Source organism: Lactuca saligna, chromosome 5 (genome assembly GCF_052625555.1).
Source record: "Lactuca saligna cultivar CGN05327 chromosome 5, ASM5262555v1, whole genome shotgun sequence".
Taxonomy (NCBI): Eukaryota; Viridiplantae; Streptophyta; class Magnoliopsida; order Asterales; family Asteraceae; genus Lactuca; species Lactuca saligna.
The window spans coordinates 4,478,292-4,502,288 of record NC_136421.1 but is presented as its reverse complement, the minus strand read 5'-3'; the positions used below and the strand labels follow the sequence as shown (position 1 = coordinate 4,502,288).

The window sequence follows — 23,997 nt, the reverse complement described above, 5'->3', positions numbered from 1 at the left end:
GTATTCATCAACTGACATGCTGCCTTTAGTCAATGTCAGGAACTTGTTCTCCAACTCCAATAGATTTTGAGCCGAGCAGAACTTGCGCTTAAACTGCACCAAGAACTCTGCCCATGACAATTGCAGTGGCTCATTTGGGCTCAAAGTTTTCCCTAGAGTGTTCCACCAACGAACGGCTCCACCTCGGAATTGACGCACGGCATAGATAGTTTGCAACTTACCTCTGCAACCACACGTCATGAAGGCTAGCTCCATTTCGGAGATCCAATCCATAACCCCAATCGGATCCTCCTTTCCATTGAAGGTCGATGGTTTGCAAGTTAGAAAGTCCTTGTACTTGCATCCCATTCCATCATTCATTCCATCACGGTTGTCTTGCCTAACTATCGGTGGGTTGGCTTGACCAACTGATCCACTGAAGTTTCCACCTTCCGAGTGCCCTTCATTTAATTCAGGCTCTTCCACACGAATCGACAGTTCTTCACGATTTTGTTGAAGCAACTGTCTAGTTTCATCCATCTGACGATCCAACATCGTCTGAATCATCAATTGCACACCAGCCATGGTTATTGGCTCAGGTGCTGCTGCTACAACAGGTCTTTGTTCAATCACTGGTAGTTGATTCCTGTTTTCATCAGCATTTCCAACTCCACTTCTTGTTCTCACCATTTTTGATCTACACACCGAATAAGGTGAAATTAGATCCTTATTCACGATAGATATTCAAATCATCCTTATCACTCCGAAACGTTTACATGCTAGTTCTAATATCGTAGACGTACGCTTAGAATCCTACACACATAAAGTTTCTAGATCCGGTCGGCAACAGACCATAGATCCGAACAAATAATATCATATATGGCAACATACAACATTTAGCACATAAAGCATTTTAGGCAACATTCCTAAAATAAACTAGTGCTCGTGTCTAAAACATAACAGACACACATCTCAAAATTCCACTTAGCATTCTAAGTTTAAGTCTAGAAATCCTAAAAATTCCTAGTTCGCTTAAACTAATGCTCTGATACCAACTGTGACATCCCCAAAATCTCGTCCAGAAAAGACCGATTTTCATTTATGCTTTTAAATATTTTCAGAGTAAATCCTTTTGATTTGAAAGAGTTGCGGAATTTGTTCCCAAAAACAAAACATGATAAAACGATGTTTACCAAAGCATTTCATAAAAGAAATGTATTTTTCATTATAATCAAAACTCGGGGTGTCATGTTCCGATACAGACCAATAAGCATAAACGAATACATTACAAGTCATATAACAAATATAAACATATGCAGACTTGCAAACAAAACAACTTGATGGTTCATCCATCTTACGCCCTTGCGCCACTTCCTGTAATACAAATAAAACTGAGTGGGTCAGGCTTGGGAGCCTGGTGAGCATATAGGGTTTTCAACCCACAATAAATAATTAAATTAATTGTTATCAACCAACAATAACCCAGTTACCCATTCCCGTTATTCTCACTTTATGTCCCTAAAATAACTAACACAAGGGACCTAATCTAAGAATATTTTCATCGGGGTGACATCACATGCTGCGGGGTTTCCTCAGCAATATAAGTCAAATAAGGCAACCATGAGGGGGATGGAATACAACGAATGAACACCCAAGTTCATTAACACCTACAGGTTATGAGCCTGCTAGTGTTCCACTGGACTATCTAGAAAAGTCCGTGGTCGTCATCTAAATTCCGCTAGATGACTGGATAAAAACAACAACGAGGCCTCTCATCTGTTTATTACACACCAACTATCTACCCATGTTCTACCCAACATATTAGTAGATAAAAACATACATTTTTATACATATTTTCAAAACCTGTATAGCATGCTTGATCAATACATTTTCCATATAACAGATGAGGCACACACACATAACACATATTTCATATAGAAATAATCATATCTGTAAGATAGAAGAAAGTGAATATACATTCACACACATAACAACAAAATATACACATAACACGTATCTCGTATAAAATACTTCATAGTTATACGTTATGAGAAAGTAACAACGCATTCACACGTATAAACAACAATAAACTTAATACCCTCGAACCATACTTGTATTATTATTGCGTTTATGAAAGGTAGTATACACTCACTTGATCAGAAGATGATCGGACAGCACTACGGCTTGCAGAAGTAGTAATCCTCCGTAGATCTGGAAGATCTCTACGAAAATCGAACTTCTCGCGGGCAGAGCTTCGGCTCGGAAACCGCACTTCTCGGGATCTTCGGGATCTCGGGACTCGCTTCGGGACTCGGGAATATTACCGGGGCTTCGGGATGGCTTCGGGGGTAAAAACGCAGAGCTTCGGCACAAAAACGAGAGGAAATTAGCAATTTGGCCGGCTGCCCTCGCATCCTATTTATAGGAGGCTGGGAGCCTCATTTACGCGGGGCGTACAACAGTACGCAGCGTGTACTGCTTCCGAAATGCATCACTGCATGCGTCATCCGAAGTGTCGACACTTTGGCTGTACGCGGCGCGTACCTCGGATCAGATCTGTGACTCGTCTTCGGATAATGCTTCCGAATTTTCAATTAAAAATAAATACAAATTAATTAATAAACTTCGGAAATTCATATCTTCTTCATACGAACTCCGTTTTCAACGTTCTTTATATCCACGGAAAGGTGAGACTACGCTCTACAACTTTTGTTTAGACTCTGTCGGCTAATTTTGACTTTATTTTTATTATTTATTTTTAATAGGCCGGGACAGAAAATTTCGTTATAAATTCATAACTTCTTTGTTTGACGTCCATTCTTGCCTAACTTTCTATCGCTTTGATACTAACAACGAGATCTTCAATTCTCGTTTAGATCACTAAGGCTAAATATCGCTTTAACGTAAATTTCACTTTTTACGTTATTCAGCGTTGTCGGTTCTATCGCGAAACTTCGACAGGTCATAACTTCCTCGTTATAACTCGGATTTCGGCATTCTTTATATCTCCGGAAACCTTGTTTCAACTACTACAACATTATCTAAAGATATCAAGTTTATTTTACACTTAAATTTTGACGCTTATTTTTATTCTTAATTAATCAAACCACATAATTAAGCAATTAAGCACAAATCACATAATACTCAAATAATACAATCTTATTATTTCAAAACGGGTTACAAAGGTTAACCTAGACCATTACATTGCTATAAATGGCAAGCCCAGAAACACAGGCGTTACAAGAACCGACCTGCGTTTGCTGCCAAGAGAAAGGGCGTTGGATAGAAGTCTGCCCTAAGAGCCTGAAAATTCCAAAGATGGGAGAGTCAAAGAGTATGACTGCGCTTTAGGTAAAATCCACTATCTAACTTCGTTAAGTTCCTATTCATTGATTCAAATACATGATGTGATAAGATTGCATTTGAATGTTTTGCAGGATCGGTGAAAAGAAAGGAAGCTTGGTGAAAGAGAAAGATGAATCTAATCACAAGAAATGGATCTTGATCGCATGGACTTGAAGATTAGATTTTGAGCTTATATAGTCATAATAGAGTTGTTAGAAATTTTCATTTTGAAATACATAGTTTTCAATGGATTTTGCATTGTAAGGATAAATGTTTTCCGCTGCTTTTATAAATAAAATAAATTTTGGTTTGACTTATTTATTTGTTTACTTCCTTGCGATGAAATCGTTATGAAAGTTGATGTTTGAATATTTTTTTCAACAAATGGATATGATTCTTATGGAAAAAGTCGAGAATTTACCAAATAGGGAGAGTTTCTCATCACCTAAATTTCAATTGGACAGAAATTTGGAATCACGCAACTTGGTTGCATGATGAATGAGAAATTTCATATTTGGAAATTAGACTAATTCATTGACAAAGTGTCAAGTGAAAGGACTAGGAGATCGAGCACACAAAGTTGTGTGTTGATCAAGTCCACCATAAGAGTAACAAAGATATTCGTCATAATTTACTAAAGGTTTAGTATATATGATTATACTCATAAGATTAAGTGTAATTCTGAATTGATTGAAAAAGTTTAAATCAAAAGAAAAACGAATAAAAATCAAGTAGACAGAAAGATAAAAGTTTCTCCATTCTAAGAAGAAGGGAGAGTACCTTTTATGCTTTATGATAGGTCTTTATGATTAAGAACCATATCTCAATTGATCCTCTAAGTGAGTCTTAGTACAATTGTATGTTTAAGAAGAGGAATCAAAAATTGAAGAAATGGTTAAATCAAAAGGTCAATCACAATTCGTTCCAATAACAAGTCTTAAAGTTAAGATTGTGACAATGAGTGAAAAGTATTAAGAAGGTTTATAACATTCATCAAATATGGAAAGTTGTGATGTCTTGGATAAGACAAAGGCCAACTAGGACCAATTTATGAAGTGTTTTGATAAAAACTACACTAACTCTTGAATATTTGTTTGTCAAGAATTGTTTATTGACATGAGAATCTTGTATGTCAATGAGTCAGTGGGAGTCTTAATGGTCTTGAAAGGTTTCAAGAACAAATCAAATAAACCTTATCGATCATCACTAGCACACGAGTTGAGGTTTACAACATATCGTGTTGACAATATTTTGATTCTGTGCTGTTCCAGTTGAGTTAATTATGCATGTGAGTCCTATGAGTTCTCATTTTGAACGCATAAAAGGAAAAGCACCTGAATCAATGGAAAGTACATTGATAGGAAAATGTGAGCTTCTTAACTACTTGGAAGACGTGGTGGGCAGCTTTGCTACCATAAGGCAAGAAATCAAGATTAAGAAAGTTCGGTCCATATGAGTTTGAATTTGTCGTAAACTCTGGTTTTAACAAATTCACATGGATAGGAACAAATACACCGCTTTAAATCTAAGTGTCATAAGATTTCCTCCTTCATGAAAATGATTGTGAGGAAATGCTTTCACTAAGAAATATTTTAAGAAGATAGTGATTGTAAAATTGCATTTTTCGAATTTGATTATGGTTACGGTATCCCTTTCCATAATTTGAATTGTGAGGTTTGGCAATTAGTCTTAATTGTTTAGACACACATATGAACTATCTAAGGCAAAGGTGTATAAGTTCAAGGAGCTTTGATAAAGGATTATCAAAGTACTAAGTATTAGAAACATTGACTTAAGAAATTCAATAGGTATTGTTTTCTGAAAGTTAAGATGTTTATGAATACATGTCGAAGCTAGTGGGAGCATAAGTGTTATGTTTTATAATAATCATCATGATAGTGGGAGCATAAATGTTATGATTGTATGATTATTAAGGAAAGTATTACAAGTTGGCAATATTAATTATAGAAAACAAGAGTCATTCTTTGCAAAGTTGTAAGGATGGAATAGTTGTTTTGCTATAATTAAGGGAGAGAATATTATGCTTCATTTCAAATCTAAAGGCTTAGGTTGAGAAATGTTAATAAATTTAGTCAAAGGTACATAGTGTGTTCTTAAAATTTCAATTATGATTACGGCATTCTCTTCACAATTCGAATTTTGAGAACATAGCAAATAAAACATTATACGTCGTGTCCTATACGCTTTGGGTATAGGATCGATTGCAAATGCTTTAATATTTTGACCATTCTAGAAATTTCCAAATGTCTAGCGCATTTAGAGGAAAAAGGGACTAGAATTGGTTTTGACTAAAATAGTTAAACAACTATCAAAGGACAATCCAAAGTTCGACGAGGATTGGTTGTTTGTGAGTAGTTGGAAACATGGTATTGAATGGACCATATCGACATTATTATGAATAGATAAGATTCTATTAAGAATAAGTTGTCATATGGAAAATATGGAAGCGTGTCCATATTGGAAATTGAATATTGAAAAATCCATGACTAGATTAGAAACCTTTATGCAAAAGTATGTTCAAAGGAATGTACTTTGAGTGAGAGACATCGTATCTAAGGAATTGTCTTGTAACAATCTCCGATAGAGGACTTTGTAATATCATTGGCAATAGTCTTTGTGACTTTGGTGCAGTGACATTTCGAAAGAATCATTGCATAGAATGTTAGAATCTAACATATTCTATAAGTAGCAAGAATTTGATATTCTTTCACTTATGAAAGAAGATTTGGAGTTGTGAAATGAGAATGATTGGAAATGTGTTCAATGTGATCTATTTCACAAAGTAAGAACCATAGGTGAACATTGTGTGCATGCTAGGAGCATGGGATAACTGTTGTAATTCAAGTAAGAAGTTGATTACCCGAAACGAAAAATAATAAGTAATCGATATGGTGATAAATAAAAGGAGTTTTATTTATACTCAAAGGGTTGAGGCCATATGGGATTAGTATTATTCTTGTGTTTCACTTTGCATGTTTTGACTTCCAGAATAATTGAGTTTATTAAGAATAATCAAATTGTTCAAATGGGCCACAGTCGTTCATATGTTGGAAGTAGATATGAATGAAGACTGTCGTGAATTGGTGTGTGGATTGTTTAAAAGAGTATTAGACATAAGCAAATGTTTGCTGCAACGTTCATGAGTGCTTATGAATATGAATTTGAGCATTGGATTAAACCCACGCTCACTTGGATCACTCCATGAATTGTATCACGAGTAATTGGTTAGACGATAACATCTTATATTCTTGAAACCGCGATGTGTGAGTTGTATCTTGCTAATCGGTTGCATATTGATAATATGAAAACGCACTAGTAACTTGGTGTTATAAAACATATTATTGTGTGTGATTCGGTGAGTAAGTGCAAGCGAACATTGTATCAAAGTTTATCCGTTCCTTTTATCCAAAGAAGGATAAAAGCGATATCTTTGGGCCCCTCGATGGTTTAGTGATGACAAACGTAAATGCTCGGCCGGGCTAAGGCTAATTTGATTTGTTTAATTAGTCAGTCGTCATAAATCGGGAATCGAGAAATAGTACAAAGAGAATGATTAGAAATCATGTCTTACGATATCTAGAATGGAGGAATATATGATCCCTTATCTAAGGACACGCGTATCTGATAGGATCAGAGTTAACAGCGGCTTTGGAAAGCTACGATTGCAGATCAAGATCTGAAGTCATACGCAGAATAGTTATTAGACTTATCCAAGTGGGAGACTGTTGGATTAGTGTCTAAGTCCATAACTATTTTGGTATGTACTTGACCCGATGGTGCATGGTCCTTTTGGGTTGCCTTCACCAAAGCAACTTGATTGGAGAAATAAATAGAAAGAGAGGTTATTATGATTTATTAATATGTTATAAGAATAATATATTAAAGGAGAAATCATATTTGTTTAATTAATATTGGTCAATAATTAATTAGAAATTAATTTTGTGATCAAGTGTAATTAATTATACTAGAGGGGCTGAATTGTAATTATGTGATAGCTACAAAATAAGGTAAGGATTATCCGAAGTATAGGATGGACGAATTTAAGGTGATAATGCCTTAGAATTCGACTATGATAAGGATTAAAGGATTATCTTATGGGTTGCTTGGTAATCAAACAACTAGATAACGATAATGACTGAAACCCTATCTGTACACCTATATAACCCCCCTTAGCTTATGAATTCGTGTAAGACCTTCCCAGGGCTTCTTAGGGACGAATTCAATACCTCCTCTCTCTCCTCATATCTTTTCCATTTGCTCTTGGTGTTTGTAAGCCATTAGAGGAGTGACAATTGTGACTCTAAGCCTTCCAAAGTCAATACAAGGAGATTTGGGATTGTTATTGCTACATAAAAATCAAGGTAACATTATAAACCTATTCTTATGTTAATATGATCACTTGAATGCTAGAATTAGGGTTTATAGTCTTGGATAACTTGCATGTACAATAGAGAAACCTAGATCCAAGCATTAGGGTTTGTATGAGCACATAGGATGTCTTATGACCAAAACCCATCAGTATACTACCGGTGGAAGAGAACCGCGTAGTTCTCGTAGATAACGTTTATCATTAGCTTTCGTCTTGTTAGTTTGAGTAGTTATATCTGCAGATGACATAACATTTCCAACTTCATTAAGCATTGAAGGATGAAAGTTTCCAATCTTGATACACCTCCATAGATCTTCATCGATCCCGATCAAATAATCTTCCATCCTATCAGTCCATTGATCATAGTACCCAAGGATCAACATAGGAATTTTGGTTGAATAACCAAGAAGATGAGAGAATCCTATCATTGTGTTCATATTAAAGTTAGCCATTGTTTAACGGACTTGAAATGTGAAAAGCTTCAAAAATTGGAATCTGAGGAAAAAATCTTCCATAAATCAAATGCAGAACACTCGATTAAACAAACTAAAAGCATAATCGAATCAATACAGAAGATCTGTAAAGATTTTCAAAATCAAAAGTGAGAAATATTTTGAAACTAGAGCGAGATTCAAAATCTTTTGAAAACTCGAGAAAATCAGACAACAACTGTATGAATCCTGCTCTGATACCAAATGTAGTTCTAATAAATCGCGTACATGAAATGAAATCAGAGTTTGAATTGACTCTAGTACACAAGAGTAAATTTAATCTGGATGGCTCAATTAAAACTTCTGAAGGTTACAAGAGTGTGTGTAGAGTAAGAACACAAAAATGCCAAAAAGTTACTCTATCTCTATAACCTATCCCTATTTATATGAACTCAGAAGTTAACAAAAAATATATAAGGGCTAAAACTATAAAGCTTCGACATACTAATGTGCCCTTATGAAATACATACAATAAAAGTTGAAATACAGTCTTCGACACTAAGACAAACTCAAAACACTTCGATACCTCACAATACAATTCGAACTCAACAGAGCTTCAACAATCAACTAGATCGAACTTCTCTTTCATCCAAAATGCACTTAAAACATATAGAAAGGCTTAAGATTTGATCTAGGGGTTAGGGTTTCGAGTTGGAGGCTTAAGAGGGTGGAGGTTGATGTTAGGAAGGACCCCAAGGGGTTAGAGTCCTTAAATAGGGCTCAAAACTGAGAAAATAAGGTTTTTTCACTGCGATAGTACGCCCAATGTACCTAAAGTTATGCCCAACATAACACCCTAAAAACGCGACTTCCTTCAGCCTAGTATGCCCATCGTAATAGCTAGTGTACGCCCAACGTACTAGACTCCTTTTTCCAGCTTAACTTCATACATCCATAACTTCTTCGTTTCAACTCCGTTTTCGATGATCCTTATATTCACGGAAAGGTAACGACGAGATCTATAATTCTATCTTGATACTTATGACCAAAAACATCTCGAACTAAAATCCTTAATTTATGTAAGAAGCCCGAAACATAACATTTTCCATTTTATCCCTCAGCATCTGTCAAACAATCCAAGGTTTAAATCATTTGCCCAACATCATACACCTCCAATAGAGTCTAAACTTCATTCCATTAATGCCCAAGTCCTCCATTTGATCAATTTATTGTCCACAATCCTGAAATAAAAGCTTATCGAAGCAGTATGTTCCAGTATCTGTTCACCAAATCCTACTACCTTCTTGTGAACTCCATAAAATCCAATTCCATCCTTTTATATCCCCTTGTTTCTTCCAACAATGTTGTTCCAGGTTCCTATTATTGATTTGTTCACCCAGTAATCATACGCTTATGCCACCATAACCTGACACCATAAGAAGAGGTTATCACATCTAAGGCGTCACCACCATTTTGCCATGAGAGCTATGTTGAGGGCGAGTAAGGATTTCAGACCGAAGAAACCTTCTTATGGTTTTCTCAAGACTTTGACGCACCCCTACGGGAGCCTTAAAGAGTAAGAGATAATGTTTTAACTTTCCAAATGGAAACCTTGGAATTGAAACATAGGATTATACGTTTCTTGTTTTTTATTATGTTCATGTTGGCATCCACCGAAACACCTAGGTATTTGAATGATATAAAGTCTGCCTCACATCGTAATAAATTAACCCATTGGTTAACTTCACAATAGGAAGCACAAATGTCGTAGACCTTAGATTTGTGAAAATCCACTTTTAAGTGGATGATACATGAAAACATCTTAGAATACGGGCAAATGTTTTTTTTTTTTTTTTTTTTTTTTAAAATTTTTTTTTTTCATGTTGGAACGAGACCATTCACCAACAAACAAGGCATCATCGACATATAATAAGTGAGAGATTGTCGGCCCATTGTGGGGAATCTTTAAGCCGCTAAAAACACCTTTATTTTTTTTGCGGTTTTTAAAGCATCGCTCAAGCCTTCCATGATAATAATAAAGAGAGAAGAGGATAGAGGGTACATAACATACAATATTTGAATATAATGATAGTTTTTGAAAAGTGGGAGCGAGTTTACTTATAAATCATATATAAAACATAGTTAAAAGGATTAAAGTCATTAAGCTTATCTTTATAATCGTGAAATGATTTGAATATGCCTTAAAACCAAATTGTTGACTGTATTTGTATTTTGTTGGGAAAATTTTATATACGTCCTTGCAAACATTAAATATTACGTCTATATCCTTTCAAAGTTTAGAATTTCATAAATATCCTTCTTAACCTAGTAAAATCATATTTATATCAAATCTTATAATTTAATGAGATATAAATCAATTTAATACCAAAAAATATATTTACAAGTCAAAATAAAAGGTGATTATATTATAATACCCTTTTCAAATTGTTAATAAATAGAACTAAATAAATTTAATTATGATGAAACCTAATTAAAAAAATCTTCAAAGTTCCACTTCCGCCCTCATGCACAACACCTCTAACCGGGTAGTTGAGAATCTCAAAAATTACAACCTCGCTATTGTCATTGCTGTTGACGTCGGTAATATTTCTAACGGGAGCTTTCTCAATTGGAAATGGCACCCCCAAGTAGTAACCCTGGAAATGAAGGTGATTGAGGATAGCAAAAACACCCAAGTTGTTGTAACGAAGACGAACGTGCCATGTACAATTCAATGGGGGTAACCTATTGATTTCAAATAAATAAACATGTTTATTATTAGATTTTTTGAATAAGATCATATAACATAGAAGATGATAAAATAAGAGAGCATGCATACATTAATGGCAGGTAGCCAATTTGATGATGACGTTTGATGATGACGCTCTACAACATAAATAGAGTAATTTTAATTATTAACTCTAAAAGGCTATTTTATGATATGTATTTTCTAATTTTAGATACAAAAATTTAATATTAAATTAATTTAAACCCAATTAAAATATAATTTTGGATATAAATGTAAATTTAATAGGTTAAGAAGGATATATGTGTAATTATGAATTTTATAAGGATATAAACGTAAGGACTTGAATGAAAATTTTCCTGTTCGATAACTGAGATGGTCTTATTATATCTTTAAGGAATTTGGCAAAAACGGACCTATCCAAACCTATTCCCAGACCCACCAAAAACATTGTAGCGCCATAGGGGAGAAAATAGCCAAAAGGAAACCGGTGCTTGACAACGTTCACTGATCATCAACATTTTATATGTTCGAGTGCTCAACAGCGACATTAATGTACATTATGCATTAAAACATAGACATTGGGTTGTATTTATCAATTTCGGGTCGGTTAGAGTTACCCATTATTTTAAGCGTGCGAATAATGCAGACGGCAAGGAAAGTGCGAAGAAGACAAACTCGCCGTTGAGTGGTATCGTCAATCGTCATTCAGATAGACAATTGGATCGATTCATCAGCTTCAATTCGTATCTCGTTTTTCGAATCTCATATCAAAAGAGGTAATTATTTTCTACATGCGGTTAGCCATCTGTTTATCTTTAATTTACCGGTACTCGTCGATTTTTTACGATCCATTCCCAAAATATTCATTGATTTTAACAATTTCTACGGTCCTTTCCTAATTGCTCTTCAATAATGTTGTTGATGCCTTAATCTGCCCAAATTTGTTATTCTGTAGCATTTATACGTAGATTGTTGGATACACAATGTTCCTACGCATGTTGTAGATCAATATTCATATGAATTGATGTTGTTGAAAAAATTCGAAGCCTATAGCATTTATATGTGTCAGGAACGGATGTTTTTCTGCGACTTTGGCTTTGCTTTGCATTTTATTATTTTAATGTTTACTACCTGTTCATTGTTTGTCTAGATATTTCAGCCAGGGTGTGATTTTTAGGAATTGCTACCAGGTAAAGATAATTGATGTGCCACGATATTCTTGTAGATAAAATAAATGGCTTCATCTACAGATCCATGGGTGAGGGAATATAATGAAGCTTCTAAACTTGCGGATGATATCACCGGCATGATATCTGCAAGTAGTTCATTAGGCTCAGGGCCAGAAGCACAGCGTCATTCATCTGCTACACGGAGGAAAATTACAATATTAGGAACCAGACTCGATAGCTTACAGTCTCTTCTAACAAAGCTTCCTGCAAAACAGCCCTTGTAAGTCAGTTTTTGATTACCAAAATCCTTAATGCCATGGACTACTACACTCTTGTTTCACAAAAGATTCTTATTGTTGTTTCTGTTGTCTGAAATGTTATTGAAGCTATTATGCAATTATCTTTAAACATTGGAAAAACTTTACTTGTTATTTTCAGAACAGATAAAGAGATGAACAAACGTAGAGACATGCTAACAAGTTTGAGAACAAAGGTTGCTCAGATGGCCTCTTCATTGAACATGTCAAACTTTGGTACTAGGGACAGTTTACTTGGGCCAGATACTAAGCCACCTGATGCAATGAGCAGGACAACTGGATTGGACAACTCTGGCATTGTTGGGCTTCAAAGACAAATCATGAGAGGTGACTTATTGGTTTATGATACTTTTTATACATACATTTATGTACAACACCTGAACGTGATATTTTGTGTTGCAGAGCAAGATGAAGGCCTAGGGAAACTGGAGGAGACAGTAATAAGTACCAAACATATTGCATTGGCAGTCAACGAGGAACTTAATTTGCATACTAGGCTCATTGTATGTCATTCCATCTCTTTTACATGTGTACAAAATATGTACTATATGCTACTTTACTTATTGAGTGTTATAACCTTAACCTATATAGAATGCAACAACAATGATATGAAAAATGTGATGTTTTGCTTTTTTTTTTTGATATGCAGGATGACCTTGACGAACATGTGGATGTCACGGATTCCCGCCTTAAGGTGATACCCTCTTACTGATAAACTTACATATATGCTAGTAGAACCTGCTCATCATAATAACAATATAATGTCTTAGGGGTTGTTTCTTACTTAATGAGCTTAATGGATTTTAAGCACTTAATCTGGGCAACTATACATGGTTGTTTCCTTTTGACTTGATCTGGACAGAATGGCTTAATGAGTTAAACCAAAAAACACGGCTTAATACCTTAAGACACTAGCCCCTTACCTATTTCCCCCCTTTTTTTTCCTTCCAACTCTTTTCACGTTAGAATTGGTGAATACTAATGCTGTGAAAAAGGTTTTTTTTTTGGAATGTAAAGGTAAAATGGTCTTTTAGTCTCATTAAGACGGTTTATTGGGTCTAGAAAAGAAACCGACCTTATGTATACAACACTATCCATTCAACTACTTTTCCCCTACATGAGTTATTGGAAAAAAAAAAAGAAACAACCCGTTATTTATGGCAATTTTAACCCATTTGTGTAAAATGGGTCAATTTGGGTTATATTTGATCCAACATTAACAACTTGTTTGTTTTTTTTAATTAACAAAAACAGAGAGTGCAGAGGCATCTGGCGATTTTAAATAAACGCACAAATGGTGGTTGCTCATGCTTAGGCTTGTTGTTGTCTGTTATTGGGATCGTTGTTCTAGTTGTGGCTATATGGATGGTTTTAAAATACCTGTGATAACAATCACGTGTAACAAATTTATAAATATCAAATATAAATTTCATGTTTATTCAAGGTTATTGACATTGTGATCAATTGTATTTCTACTTTTGACTTTTCTTTGTATAATAACTTTTGGTTCACATTCTTGCTCTGTTTAGATAGGTATTATCATCATGTCATATGGATTTTCTTTTCCAATATTATTTTACGTGTATAAGCAACATCTTAAACCAAAAATTCAACCTGGCAAACATGACATTTCTACCTGTACTTGAATATAACTGATTTACATGTCAGTTATCTTAAAAAACCTCGTTTTCTTTTTTTTAGTTGGAGGCCAAACGCTTATTCTGTTGTGTCTTACGGTGAATGATAATTAAAATCACTTCAATAAATAGTCAAATAAATTGGTAAACTACAGAATCTGTTTGTTCATATGCTATGATTTGTACATAAATGGGATTTTCCGAATTTCATAGATTACTAATGGTTCGTTTAGTTGCGGAAAAATAGGTTGTTTTCTGGAAAGAATTTTCAAGAAAAATAAGAATTTTGAAAAAACGTTTAGTTCGTCTATTTTTCTAAATTTTTCACGGAAAATAAATTTTTTTTGTTTTTTAAAATTACAAAGAAGTTGTAAATTTTTGGAAAACTGATTATTTATTGTTTTCCACATTTTTTTTTAATTTCAATTTTTTTTTTTTTTCTAAAATACATACTCTCCCACCCCATCTATCTCTACTTATCCCCACCTTATCACCCCCTACCTATACCATTCACCTCTACTTATACCCAGCTCAACAATCAAATACCATGTTTAGATATATACATTTTTTCCTTCAAAAGCGAATCATGATGAACTGGATATTAACTTTGTTTGTTATTTAGTATAAGCATGTTGAAAGTGTGTTTTGGACAAATGACTTTACCATAAGTTAAATGTTTATTAACTTTATTGGTTACTATATGGTAATTTAGTATAAAATCATATACTTAGTGGAATTTTCACCCTCCAAAATAAATTTTCTAACACATTTTCTGGTTCCACTATTGTATACTACTAACTTGCTTTGAATTCTTAAACCACATCAGTAAGATGATCCCATAAAAAAAAAACAAAAAGTGTACACACCTACTGATAGATAGTATAATCAAATTAATTTATTCCACGAGTTCAAAATTGAACAAGAAACCTAAGGTAAGTAACACATCAAATTTAATCCTCAAGAACCAAAAAAAAATGCATAAATGTTTGCAGCTCATACCAATCTTAACATATTAATAATTGCAACCAAAATAAATTTAGAGAAACACTCTTCACCAATTTCACCCCTTTCTTCCTCAAATTCACAAATACTAAAAAGACGAAAGAGGCTGTTGCTGCAAATGCCTTGAAGGATGGTTCACTCTCCTTCACTCAAAATTGGGACAATGAGTGGATTCATCTGTGCAAGATAAACAATTGCCCACCTGCCAAAACCCATAAATGATAAAACTAAAGTAGAAAGATTCACAAAATAGTAAAGAGATGAATGAGAATCAAGAGCCAAACTTACATCATCCAACAGCATATAGTAGCAGTAATCACCAATGTAAGGTGGAACCTACAACATAATTACTACATGTTAATGTTTTTATCAATTCATTAATAATGTAAAAAAGCATAATGCTTGGTGGTCATTTAATCATGAAACTGATCATATGATTGCAAACTTAGCTACAAATTTTACAACAAGAAGATGCATCAGTATTGCAAAGAATCACATACTGCAGTAAAAAAATCTGACCATGGATCATAAATATATACAAACATTTTTCTTTTCAACCCAATTTCTAATCAGATAACAACCAATTCAGACAGATTCATATCATGTAACTCATCATCTTATGCAAGTTTAAACAATTTAAGTGAGCAAGAAAGCTACATGGAACTTTTAACGTAGTAGTTGGTTCTTATTTAGTTCTCAACAAAGAGCTTCTTAAAATGGAAATGTGATCAACCTAGTTACATAATTTAAAATATTCTGGCACCAGTGACTGATTAGTTCCTAAAAGCAAGGGTTTCTGCTGATCCCTAATAATTCAATCAACCTTTTCAAACTGAAAAACACGTCTATGATTTCAATGAGCAAACATCAATCACAGATTAATCAGATTTCAATCAATGCAGCAATCATGATTAGAAGCAATCATAAGAAAATAGATAGATATGTGTGCGATTGTGTACACTAAGATATATCAAGATACAAGAACAATAAATCATTGACCAAATCTGGAACCAAGTGAAGTAAAATCGAAGCATACAAATTCGCCGAAGGGCCTTTATTACAGCAAACTCGTGTGCAGAAGCACGCAATGATTCCAACCGCAATGAAAATTAGGGTTGTAAGGATAAACCCCATCGCTAGATCGATATCGCCAATCAAATTCGACACGCGTGAGTTAAATCTAATAGATCACAAAATAATAATCGAATTAGAACAACAAAATAACCGAATTTTGAACAGATTACTCAAACAAACAAAATAATCAATGAAAGAGAACATAACAAACCCGATCTCCGGTGGCCGGTGATGCTTCCTTGTGGTTTTCGGAGCTCCCCTTGGAAACAGATTTTTAACTTATCAACTACCTTGCAAAGATCCGACCCAATAAAACCCTTTTGACGGGTTGTGAGGCTGTGTGACATCCAGCCCGATAACTTCTTTTGGGCCTTTAACTTCGTTCGACGTCTAATTTTGGGTCTTTTTAGAGGTAAGTGCAGAAAATAGGGTGTAGTACTGTAGTCCGGTGTTTTTTGTTTTTTTATTTTTTCTACAAAAAGTTCAATCATGTAGTTTTTGTTTTCGGCTTTTATCGGTTCAGATTTGAGTTCTTTTTCCCGGTTTCATTTTTTTTTTTTTTTTCGTTTGGATTCCAATTGTGTAAATTCTTTGGCAGTTATATTACAAGCTAGCCAGTCCCTTTATAAATTGAAAGCTCATCTAAATACATTTGAAATATAAAAAGTTTTTGATTAAGTGTCATTAAACGTGATGATACTTTTAAACTAGTTGAATTCATATAATAAGTTTGTGGCCTTGGGATAAAAGTTATTGATGCACGACTTGCATTACATTATATATAGTTGTTTAGTATTGTCTCTATTTTTTTTTCATAACTAACCCTTTAGTATTAAATTTTTTACATATTAAGTCTAAAACTAGAAATTTTGACTTTGCCCCCCCCCCTTCCTCAATTTTTATACATATTTTATTTTCGGCTCCTCCAAATCAACACTTCAAGCTCCGTCACTGATTGTCACTTTGGTCCAAAAAGGTTTGGATTAACACCAAAGATCCAAACTTTTTATTTAGTTGTGAGTTTCATCGAATTTGTTTTGAACTTTTTTATAATGATGATTTTTTCCTTACTATTTTTTTTATGTATTTAAATAATTTTCTGATTAAAAGAAAATTAAAAAAGAAATCTCTCTCTCTCTCTCTCTCTCTCTCTCTCTTTCTCAGCTACCATTACACATCTGCATTTCCAAAACCCAAAACTTTAGCTCTCATCTCCTCTACCTTCTTCTCATCCCTCTCTTACTGTTGGAAATCACCATCATTCTCGCTAGAACGTCGGCAAATCGTCGTCACCTTCTCCGTTCGTCTACTCCACCGAAAGTTATCTCCACAACGCAGTTTAGGGTTGTACCATAGATCCGTCGACGCTTGTGAAAGAGGTTGAAATGTATTAAAAGAGAGGCGGTAGTTTTCACACCAGAGAGTCGTAAATGGAAGGAGTGCCACTATCCTTCGACCCAAACGACGAAAACGATGGTGGTCGAAACCCTAGGTCGTTGCCCTTCTTCAAGAATGACTATCTCATTCTTTTATGGCTCAGACAATCTCCTTCTCCGACCTGATTCCTAGCAAACCACCACGGCAAGTGGCTTTTGGAACCCTTCATAGTGGCGGCAACATTTTGTAATATCCATAAAAAGCACAACAAATTTAAACTTTTAAAAACAACCCATAGTCATAAAATGTTTACAAAATAATTGTTTCCAGATTTTTTATCCAAATCAGAGTGCCCCAAAATCATAAAGCCATAACAAAGGATGTGTACAGTCACGCCTTTGCCTTCCCATGATCATTAGAACTACCTGAAACAATAACTAAAAACCCTAAGCCAAAGCTTAGTGAATTCCCCCAAAGTACCAACACACAAACATATAACATATACAACAACATGTCATGTCCAATCAAGCATCGAGTTGGAATACCCTAGGCTCAATCAACCTCCGGCCTCGTAAGTCGTTGGACCCTCCGGTCCGATCTGGTTGAGGACCCTCTGGCCTCGTAAGTCGTTGGACCCTCCGGTTCGGTCTAATATCACATAGCATATATAAATCACAAAGCACATAATCTCAAGCAAGCACATAACACGTAAGACCCTTCGGTCTGCACATAGATACCACTCTAGGTAATGTATAGTGAGAAGACTCACCTCGTAAGATGTCTAGAAAATTCTCGTGCTCGAATCCCCGATCTAGCCTTCGCCTATCAAAATGATAACGTCTCTAATCAATACACTCCTTACATCCTCCTCTCTAAGAATGGGTAGAAGACTATTCTACCCCTCTTCGACCTCTCTTAAATCAGTTTGACCAACCCCTAAGGTCAACTGAAGTCAACTCAGTTAAAGGTCCAACTTTGACCATACTCGTCGAGTGCACTCGAGTGACTCGGCGAGTCCATGCGTTTCCTCTGAATCCTCCTAAGGCCTTACTCAACTTGTCGAATTAACCTTTCACTCGATGGGTTACCACTGATCACGAATTGCGGGGCAACCCGATCCAACTCGTCGAGTCCTCTTATGGACTCGATGAGTTTCCTCCATGGCAACACTCATTTGACCTTCTGAGGTCAGATCTGATTCTCTAACCTATATATCTGACCTTCTAACACCCAAAAGTCATGTAAAGGTTCAATCTTTATGTCCATGCACCACACATCAAACTCTATTTGATGAAATAACTCTTAAAATGACAACCTAGATTCAAAACTCCAATGGTACTGCATAAAGCTGGATGATTGGGACTCTCTGGACCTAGATGAGTCCAAATCTATAACACAAACTTGCAAGAGGGGTTTGAGGCATTCAAAACCCCAAAAATGAAGTGATTCAAGCCCTAACCCCCAAAAATGGAATCTACACAATATGGAAGAAAAAGGGTTCGATTTGGTACCTCAGAATGAAACTCTTTACTTGATTAACTCAGAACAACAACCTCCTCTAGTCCCTCTTGCTGGAACTCTTCTCCTCTCTTGCAAAATCACATCAAATAGCTCTTTCTCTCACTCTACACACTCAAGCTCGCTAAGGTTCTTTCTTTTGGAAAGGTAGTCGCAATTGAAGGCCATAAGTTCCTTTAAATAGGGCTCAGGCCCAAAGATTTAGGTTTTCTGCCAACAACACGGACTCGTCGAGTCGACTCACCGACTCTTCGAATCCACTCATTAATCTGAGTCATTAGTCGCGACCTTACTCGACGAGTTTAGGCGTCAACTCGTCGAGTCCCTCTTCTTAACTCAAAAGTAATTACTTAAATTATGATACCTGGAAATCCGGATGTTACAATTCTCCCCCATTAGAATCATACTTTGCCCTCGAAGTCTAACTCTGAAAACAACTCTGGATGCTTCTCCCGCATCTCCATCTCCGTCTCCCAAGTCAACTCGAACCCTTTCTGATGTTGCTACTGGACCTGAACCAGGGGCACCTCTTTGTTCCTCAGAACCTTGATCTTCCGATCCAAGATCGCAATCGGCCTCTCAATGTAATTCAGGCTCACATCCACCTGAATATTCTCTAGCGGCACTACCATCGTCTCATCGGCTATACACTTCCTCAACTGGGATACATGGAAGGTATCATGGATCTGATCCAACTCCTTGGGTAGCTCTAAACGGTATGTTACCTTGCCTACTTTGGCAATCACCCTGAAAGGACCAATGTATCGGGGCCTCAGTTTGCCCCTCTTCCTGAATCGGATCACTCCTTTCCAAGGAGATACCTTCAGGAGTACAAAGTCTCCAACCTGGAACTCGAGCTCGGATCGTCGCCTATCCGCATAACTCTTATGGCGGCTATAGGCTGTTAGTAACCTCTGTCTGACCTGCTGTATCTGCTCAGTCGTCTTAAGCACTATCTCAGTGTTACCCATCACTCGCTGCCCTACCTCTCCCCAACAAATGGGAGTCTGAGACCTCCTCCCATATAAAAGCTCAAAGGGAGGTATACAAATACTCGAATGGTGGCTGTTGTTGTAAGAAAACTCAGCCAAAGGTAGGTATGTGTCCGATATTCCCCCGAAGTCTATAACACATGCTAGAAGCATGTCCTCGAGTGTTTGTATCGTTCGTTCACTCTGGCCATTCTTCTGTGGGTGGTAAGCAGTACTGAAGTGCAATCTCGTACCCAACTCCTCATGGAACTTCTTCTAGAACCTGGAAGTGAAACGTACATCTTGGTCTGACACAATCGAGATTGACACTCCATGTCGCGACACCACCTCTCTAACATATATCTCTGCTAGCCTCTCCATAGAAGAGCTCTCACTGATAGCAAGGAAGTGAGCACTCTTCGTCAACCGATCCACAATCACCCAAATTGCATCAACACCCCTCACGGTCCTCGGCAATTTGGTGATCAAGTCCATAGAAATATGTTCCCATTTCCACTGGGGAATCTCTAGTGGCTGCAACTTGCCATGTGGATGCTATTGCTTGGCCTTAACCCGGTAACAGGTCAAGCACCTCTCTACTACCCACGCAACATCCCTCTTCATACAGGGCCACCAATAATCTCTCTTCAAGTCCAAATACATCTTAGTGGCCTCGGGATGGATCGAGAATCTCGATCTGTGCGCCTCCTCCATCAGTATGCTACGTGCCCGCCCATAAATGGCACCCAAATCCGACCATGAAAGGTCATAAGCCCTCGACTATTGGTAACAAACTCGGATACCTGCCCAATCACCTGCTCTCTCTTATGGTTCTCCGGTCTCACAGCCTCTGCCTGGGCCTCTCGAATGGTATCCAACACCAGAGTCATTACCGTCATCCTCATACATATATCTCGAATCGGGGCACTCTCTGCCCTGCGGCTTAGAGCATCGGCTACCATGTTAACCTTGCCCGGTGGTACAAGATCTCACAGTCGTAATCCTTTACCACATCCAACCATCTCCTCTGGCGCATATTCAGGTTGGTTTGATCCATCAGATACTTCAAACTCTTGTGGTCTGTGTATATGGCATACTGAACCCCATACAAATAATGGTGTCATATCTTGAGGCAAACACCACTGCCCCCAACTCCAAATTGTGGGTGGGATACCTCATCTCATGAGGCTTCAGCTGCCTCAATGCGTATGCTATCACGTGCCCTCTCTGCATAAGCACCACACCCAACCCCGATATAGACGCGTCACAATACACCACGAAACCCTCTATTCCCTCCGGAAGGGCTAACACCGATGCTTCGCATAATTTCTGGAGAAGAATCTCAAACTAGGTCTGCTGCTCGGGACCCTAAGTAAAAGCAACGCCCTTTCGGTTCAATCTGGTGAGGGGAACGACAATCTTGGAGAAATATCTGATAAATCTCCGATAGTAGCCGACCAACCCCAGAAAACTACTAATCTCGGTGGGGGATCTCGGCACCTCCCAACTCATAACAACCTCAATCTTGGGTGGATCGACCAATATCCCATTCTGATTAACGAGGCGCCCCAAGAACTAGACCGATCGTAACCAGAAATCACACATGGAGAATTTGGCATAAAGCCTCTCCGATCTCAATACTCCAAGGATCTCTCTCAGATGCTCCTCATGCTGCTCTTTGGATCTTGAATACACTAGAATGTCGTCGATGAACACAATCATCGATCGATCCAACATCGGTCTGCACACTCAGTTCATGAGATCCATGAACGTTGTTGGTGCATTGGTGAGCCCAAAAGGCATCACCACGAACTCGTAATGCCCATAATGAGTCCTAAATATTGTCTTCAGGATATCCTCATCACACACCCTCATTTGATGATATCCAGACCTCAAGTCTACCTTGGAGAACCAAGATGCACCCTGCAACTGATCAAATAGATCATCAATCCTCAATAGTGGATAACGGTTCTTGACTGTCAACTTATTCAACTCCCGGTAACCAATGCACATCTGGTGTGAACCATCTTTTTTCTTGACAAAAAGGATCGACGCTCGCCACGGCGAGCTACTTGGTCGGATGAATCCCTTTCCCAGCAGCTCCTGAAGCTGTGAGGATAAGTCTTGCATCTCTGGTGGTGTAAGGTGATAGGGTACCTTGGCAATAGGCACCACTCCCAAAAGTAAATCAATATGGAACTCCACCTGCCTCTTCGGAGGCACACCCAACAACTCCTTGGGAAAAACATCCGGGAACTCACACACTATTAGAACCTCATCAACAAAACTCGGCCTCTCTGAGGCAACTCGTGTATCCATCACATAGGCTACATAACCTTTACAACCATGTTGTAGACTCTGTATCGTCCTAGCAGCCGAGCAAAAGGCTGACCCAGATCGGGTACCCTCACCATACACCGTAAGTACTCCCCCACTAGGGTCTCTTATGGTCACCACTGATGCTCGTAGTCGATAACAACTCCAAATCGGCTCAACCAGTCCATGCCTACGATGACACAAACATCCCCCATCGTAATCGGTACCAAATCTATCAGGAACTCAACTCCGAAAATCTTGAGTACGCATCCTCGAATCACATTAGTAGCAAAAACCACTCGCTCGTCAGCTATAGAAACTCGTAGAGGGCGACTCAACGCCTCCTGTCGGATACTGATGTGATGGCTAAACGCTAATGACACGAAAGATCGACTCACACCTGAGTCAAATAACACCAAAGTAGGTACAAAATTCACAAGAAAAGTACCTATGCATACCACCATATAATCACAATATCTCAAACTTAGTAATAGTAAATAAAAGAATACATACTAGCCATGACATCGGGCGCTGCGCGGATCTCCTCAGCTGTTAACTGAAAGGCTATCCCACGAGCCTTCGGTTCCTCGGCCTTCGTTGGCCAGACCTCGGTAGCTCTAGTAGTAGGTGCAGATCCTTGTGCTGATCCCTGTAGTAGCTGTGGGCACTCGGCCTTCTGATGGCCAGTCTGGTTGCAGTGAAAGCAAAATGCAAACCCCTTGGGGCAATCCCTCGCGAAATGCCCCTCCTTGCGACACTTGTAGCACACCCCTGCCCTGCATACTCCCTCATGGCTCTTGCCGCACTTACCAAACGTGCGGCCCTTTTGTCCCCCAGATCTCGAATCAGCGGGCTTTGCCCGCTTGGCTGCCGATTGTGACTGTACCGGTCGCCTGTCCCTCCTCTGAGACTTAGCCTCCTCCCTGGCCAGAGTCTCTAGCTCAATCTCCCTCTTCTGGGCATTTGCCTGGAGCTTAGCAAATTTCCAGTATGTCGAGTTTGCCATGAACTCACGAATGTCTCTCCTCAGTATGCTCAGATATCGGCTCATACGTGCCTGTTTGGTAGAAACGTGCTCAGGGAAAAACAACACCCTATCATGAAACATCCGTGTAATCACAGTTACGGACTCCGTCCCCTGCTTGAGGGATAAGAACTTTTGCGCCAACCGTTCCCTCCATTGGGGGATCATACTCATCTCAGAACATGGTGGTGAAGCTCTCCCAGATCACCATTGTAATCCCTACATAAGTGAAATCAGCCGTCACAAATTTCCACCAGTCCTTCACTCCAGAGCGAAGCTGGTTCACAACGAACTGTACCCTCAGATGCTCCGTACAAGAGAAGGTGTATAAGCATCCCTCAATGTCAGAGATCCACCTCATCGCGAGTATCGGATCCTGAGTCCCATCAAACTCTGGTGGCTTCGTGTTGCTGAACTCTCAGTACAACAACGAGTCACCCCTTGTGGCCTCACGGCAACGACAGCTGCAGTTGCTAACGAGTCACCCCGTTCGGCTAACAACCCTCCATCAATCAGGAAGCAGTGGGTGAGAGCGGACACCCATTAAACGGCCATTTTATAGGCCATAACCTTATACCCCCTTATAGATCGACTTCGTGAATGAGGCCTACTAATAGTAAGACTAGCTTTTATTTATACATATTCATATTAATCTTATAATATTATAAAGTATAAGGTTGAATTTTAAACTTGTAAAA

General features: G+C 37.7%; 2 protein-coding genes across 5 annotated transcripts; one reads left to right on the top strand and one right to left on the bottom strand.

The window, feature by feature from the left end:
- The first annotated feature begins 11,320 nt into the window (after nt 1-11,320).
- Nucleotides 11,321-13,891, top strand: LOC144998116 (syntaxin-52-like). 4 transcript variants are annotated; one of them, XM_078957931.1, is made up of 7 exons: nt 11,322-11,670; nt 12,045-12,084; nt 12,145-12,343; nt 12,502-12,707; nt 12,783-12,883; nt 13,030-13,074; nt 13,635-13,891. In XM_078957931.1, exons 3-7 carry the CDS (start codon nt 12,201-12,203, stop codon nt 13,764-13,766), a joined length of 627 nt encoding a protein of 208 aa, XP_078814057.1. In that variant the 5' UTR covers nt 11,322-11,670; nt 12,045-12,084; nt 12,145-12,200; the 3' UTR covers nt 13,767-13,891. The 4 variants fall into 4 exon arrangements, with proteins under 4 accessions (XP_078814055.1, XP_078814057.1, XP_078814054.1 ...); XM_078957929.1 differs by having other exon boundaries at nt 11,321-11,670; nt 12,045-12,343; XM_078957928.1 differs by lacking the exon at nt 12,045-12,084 and having other exon boundaries at nt 12,120-12,343.
- A 996-nt stretch (nt 13,892-14,887) lies between these two features.
- Nucleotides 14,888-16,415, bottom strand: LOC144998860 (V-type proton ATPase subunit e1-like). The gene is made up of 4 exons (XM_078958589.1): nt 16,305-16,415; nt 16,056-16,199; nt 15,308-15,355; nt 14,888-15,221 (listed from the first exon to the last, which is right to left on the bottom strand). The coding sequence occupies exons 2-4, from the start codon at nt 16,151-16,153 to the stop codon at nt 15,155-15,157; spliced, it is 213 nt and encodes a 70-aa protein (XP_078814715.1). The 5' UTR covers nt 16,154-16,199; nt 16,305-16,415; the 3' UTR covers nt 14,888-15,154.
- Between the last annotated feature and the right edge of the window lie 7,582 nt (nt 16,416-23,997).

What these genes read in the sequence shown, in the direction of transcription:
- LOC144998116 (XM_078957929.1), top strand. Translation starts at nt 12,129, where the DNA reads ATGGCTTCATCTACAGATCCATGGGTGAGGGAATATAATGAAGCTTCT. An exon ending in CTTCCTGCAAAACAGCCCTT is followed by an intron (nt 12,344 to 12,501) that starts GTAAGTCAGTTT and finishes TGTTATTTTCAG; the next exon opens with AACAGATAAAGAGATGAACA. An exon ending in ATTTGCATACTAGGCTCATT is followed by an intron (nt 12,884 to 13,029) that starts GTATGTCATTCC and finishes TTTGATATGCAG; the next exon opens with GATGACCTTGACGAACATGT.
- LOC144998860 (XM_078958589.1), bottom strand. Translation starts at nt 16,153, where the DNA reads ATGGGGTTTATCCTTACAACCCTAATTTTCATTGCGGTTGGAATCATT. An exon ending in AAAGGCCCTTCGGCGAATTT is followed by an intron (nt 15,356 to 16,055) that starts GTATGCTTCGAT and finishes ATTATGTTGTAG; the next exon opens with GTTCCACCTTACATTGGTGA. An exon ending in ACTATATGCTGTTGGATGAT is followed by an intron (nt 15,222 to 15,307) that starts GTAAGTTTGGCT and finishes GGGTTTTGGCAG; the next exon opens with GTGGGCAATTGTTTATCTTG.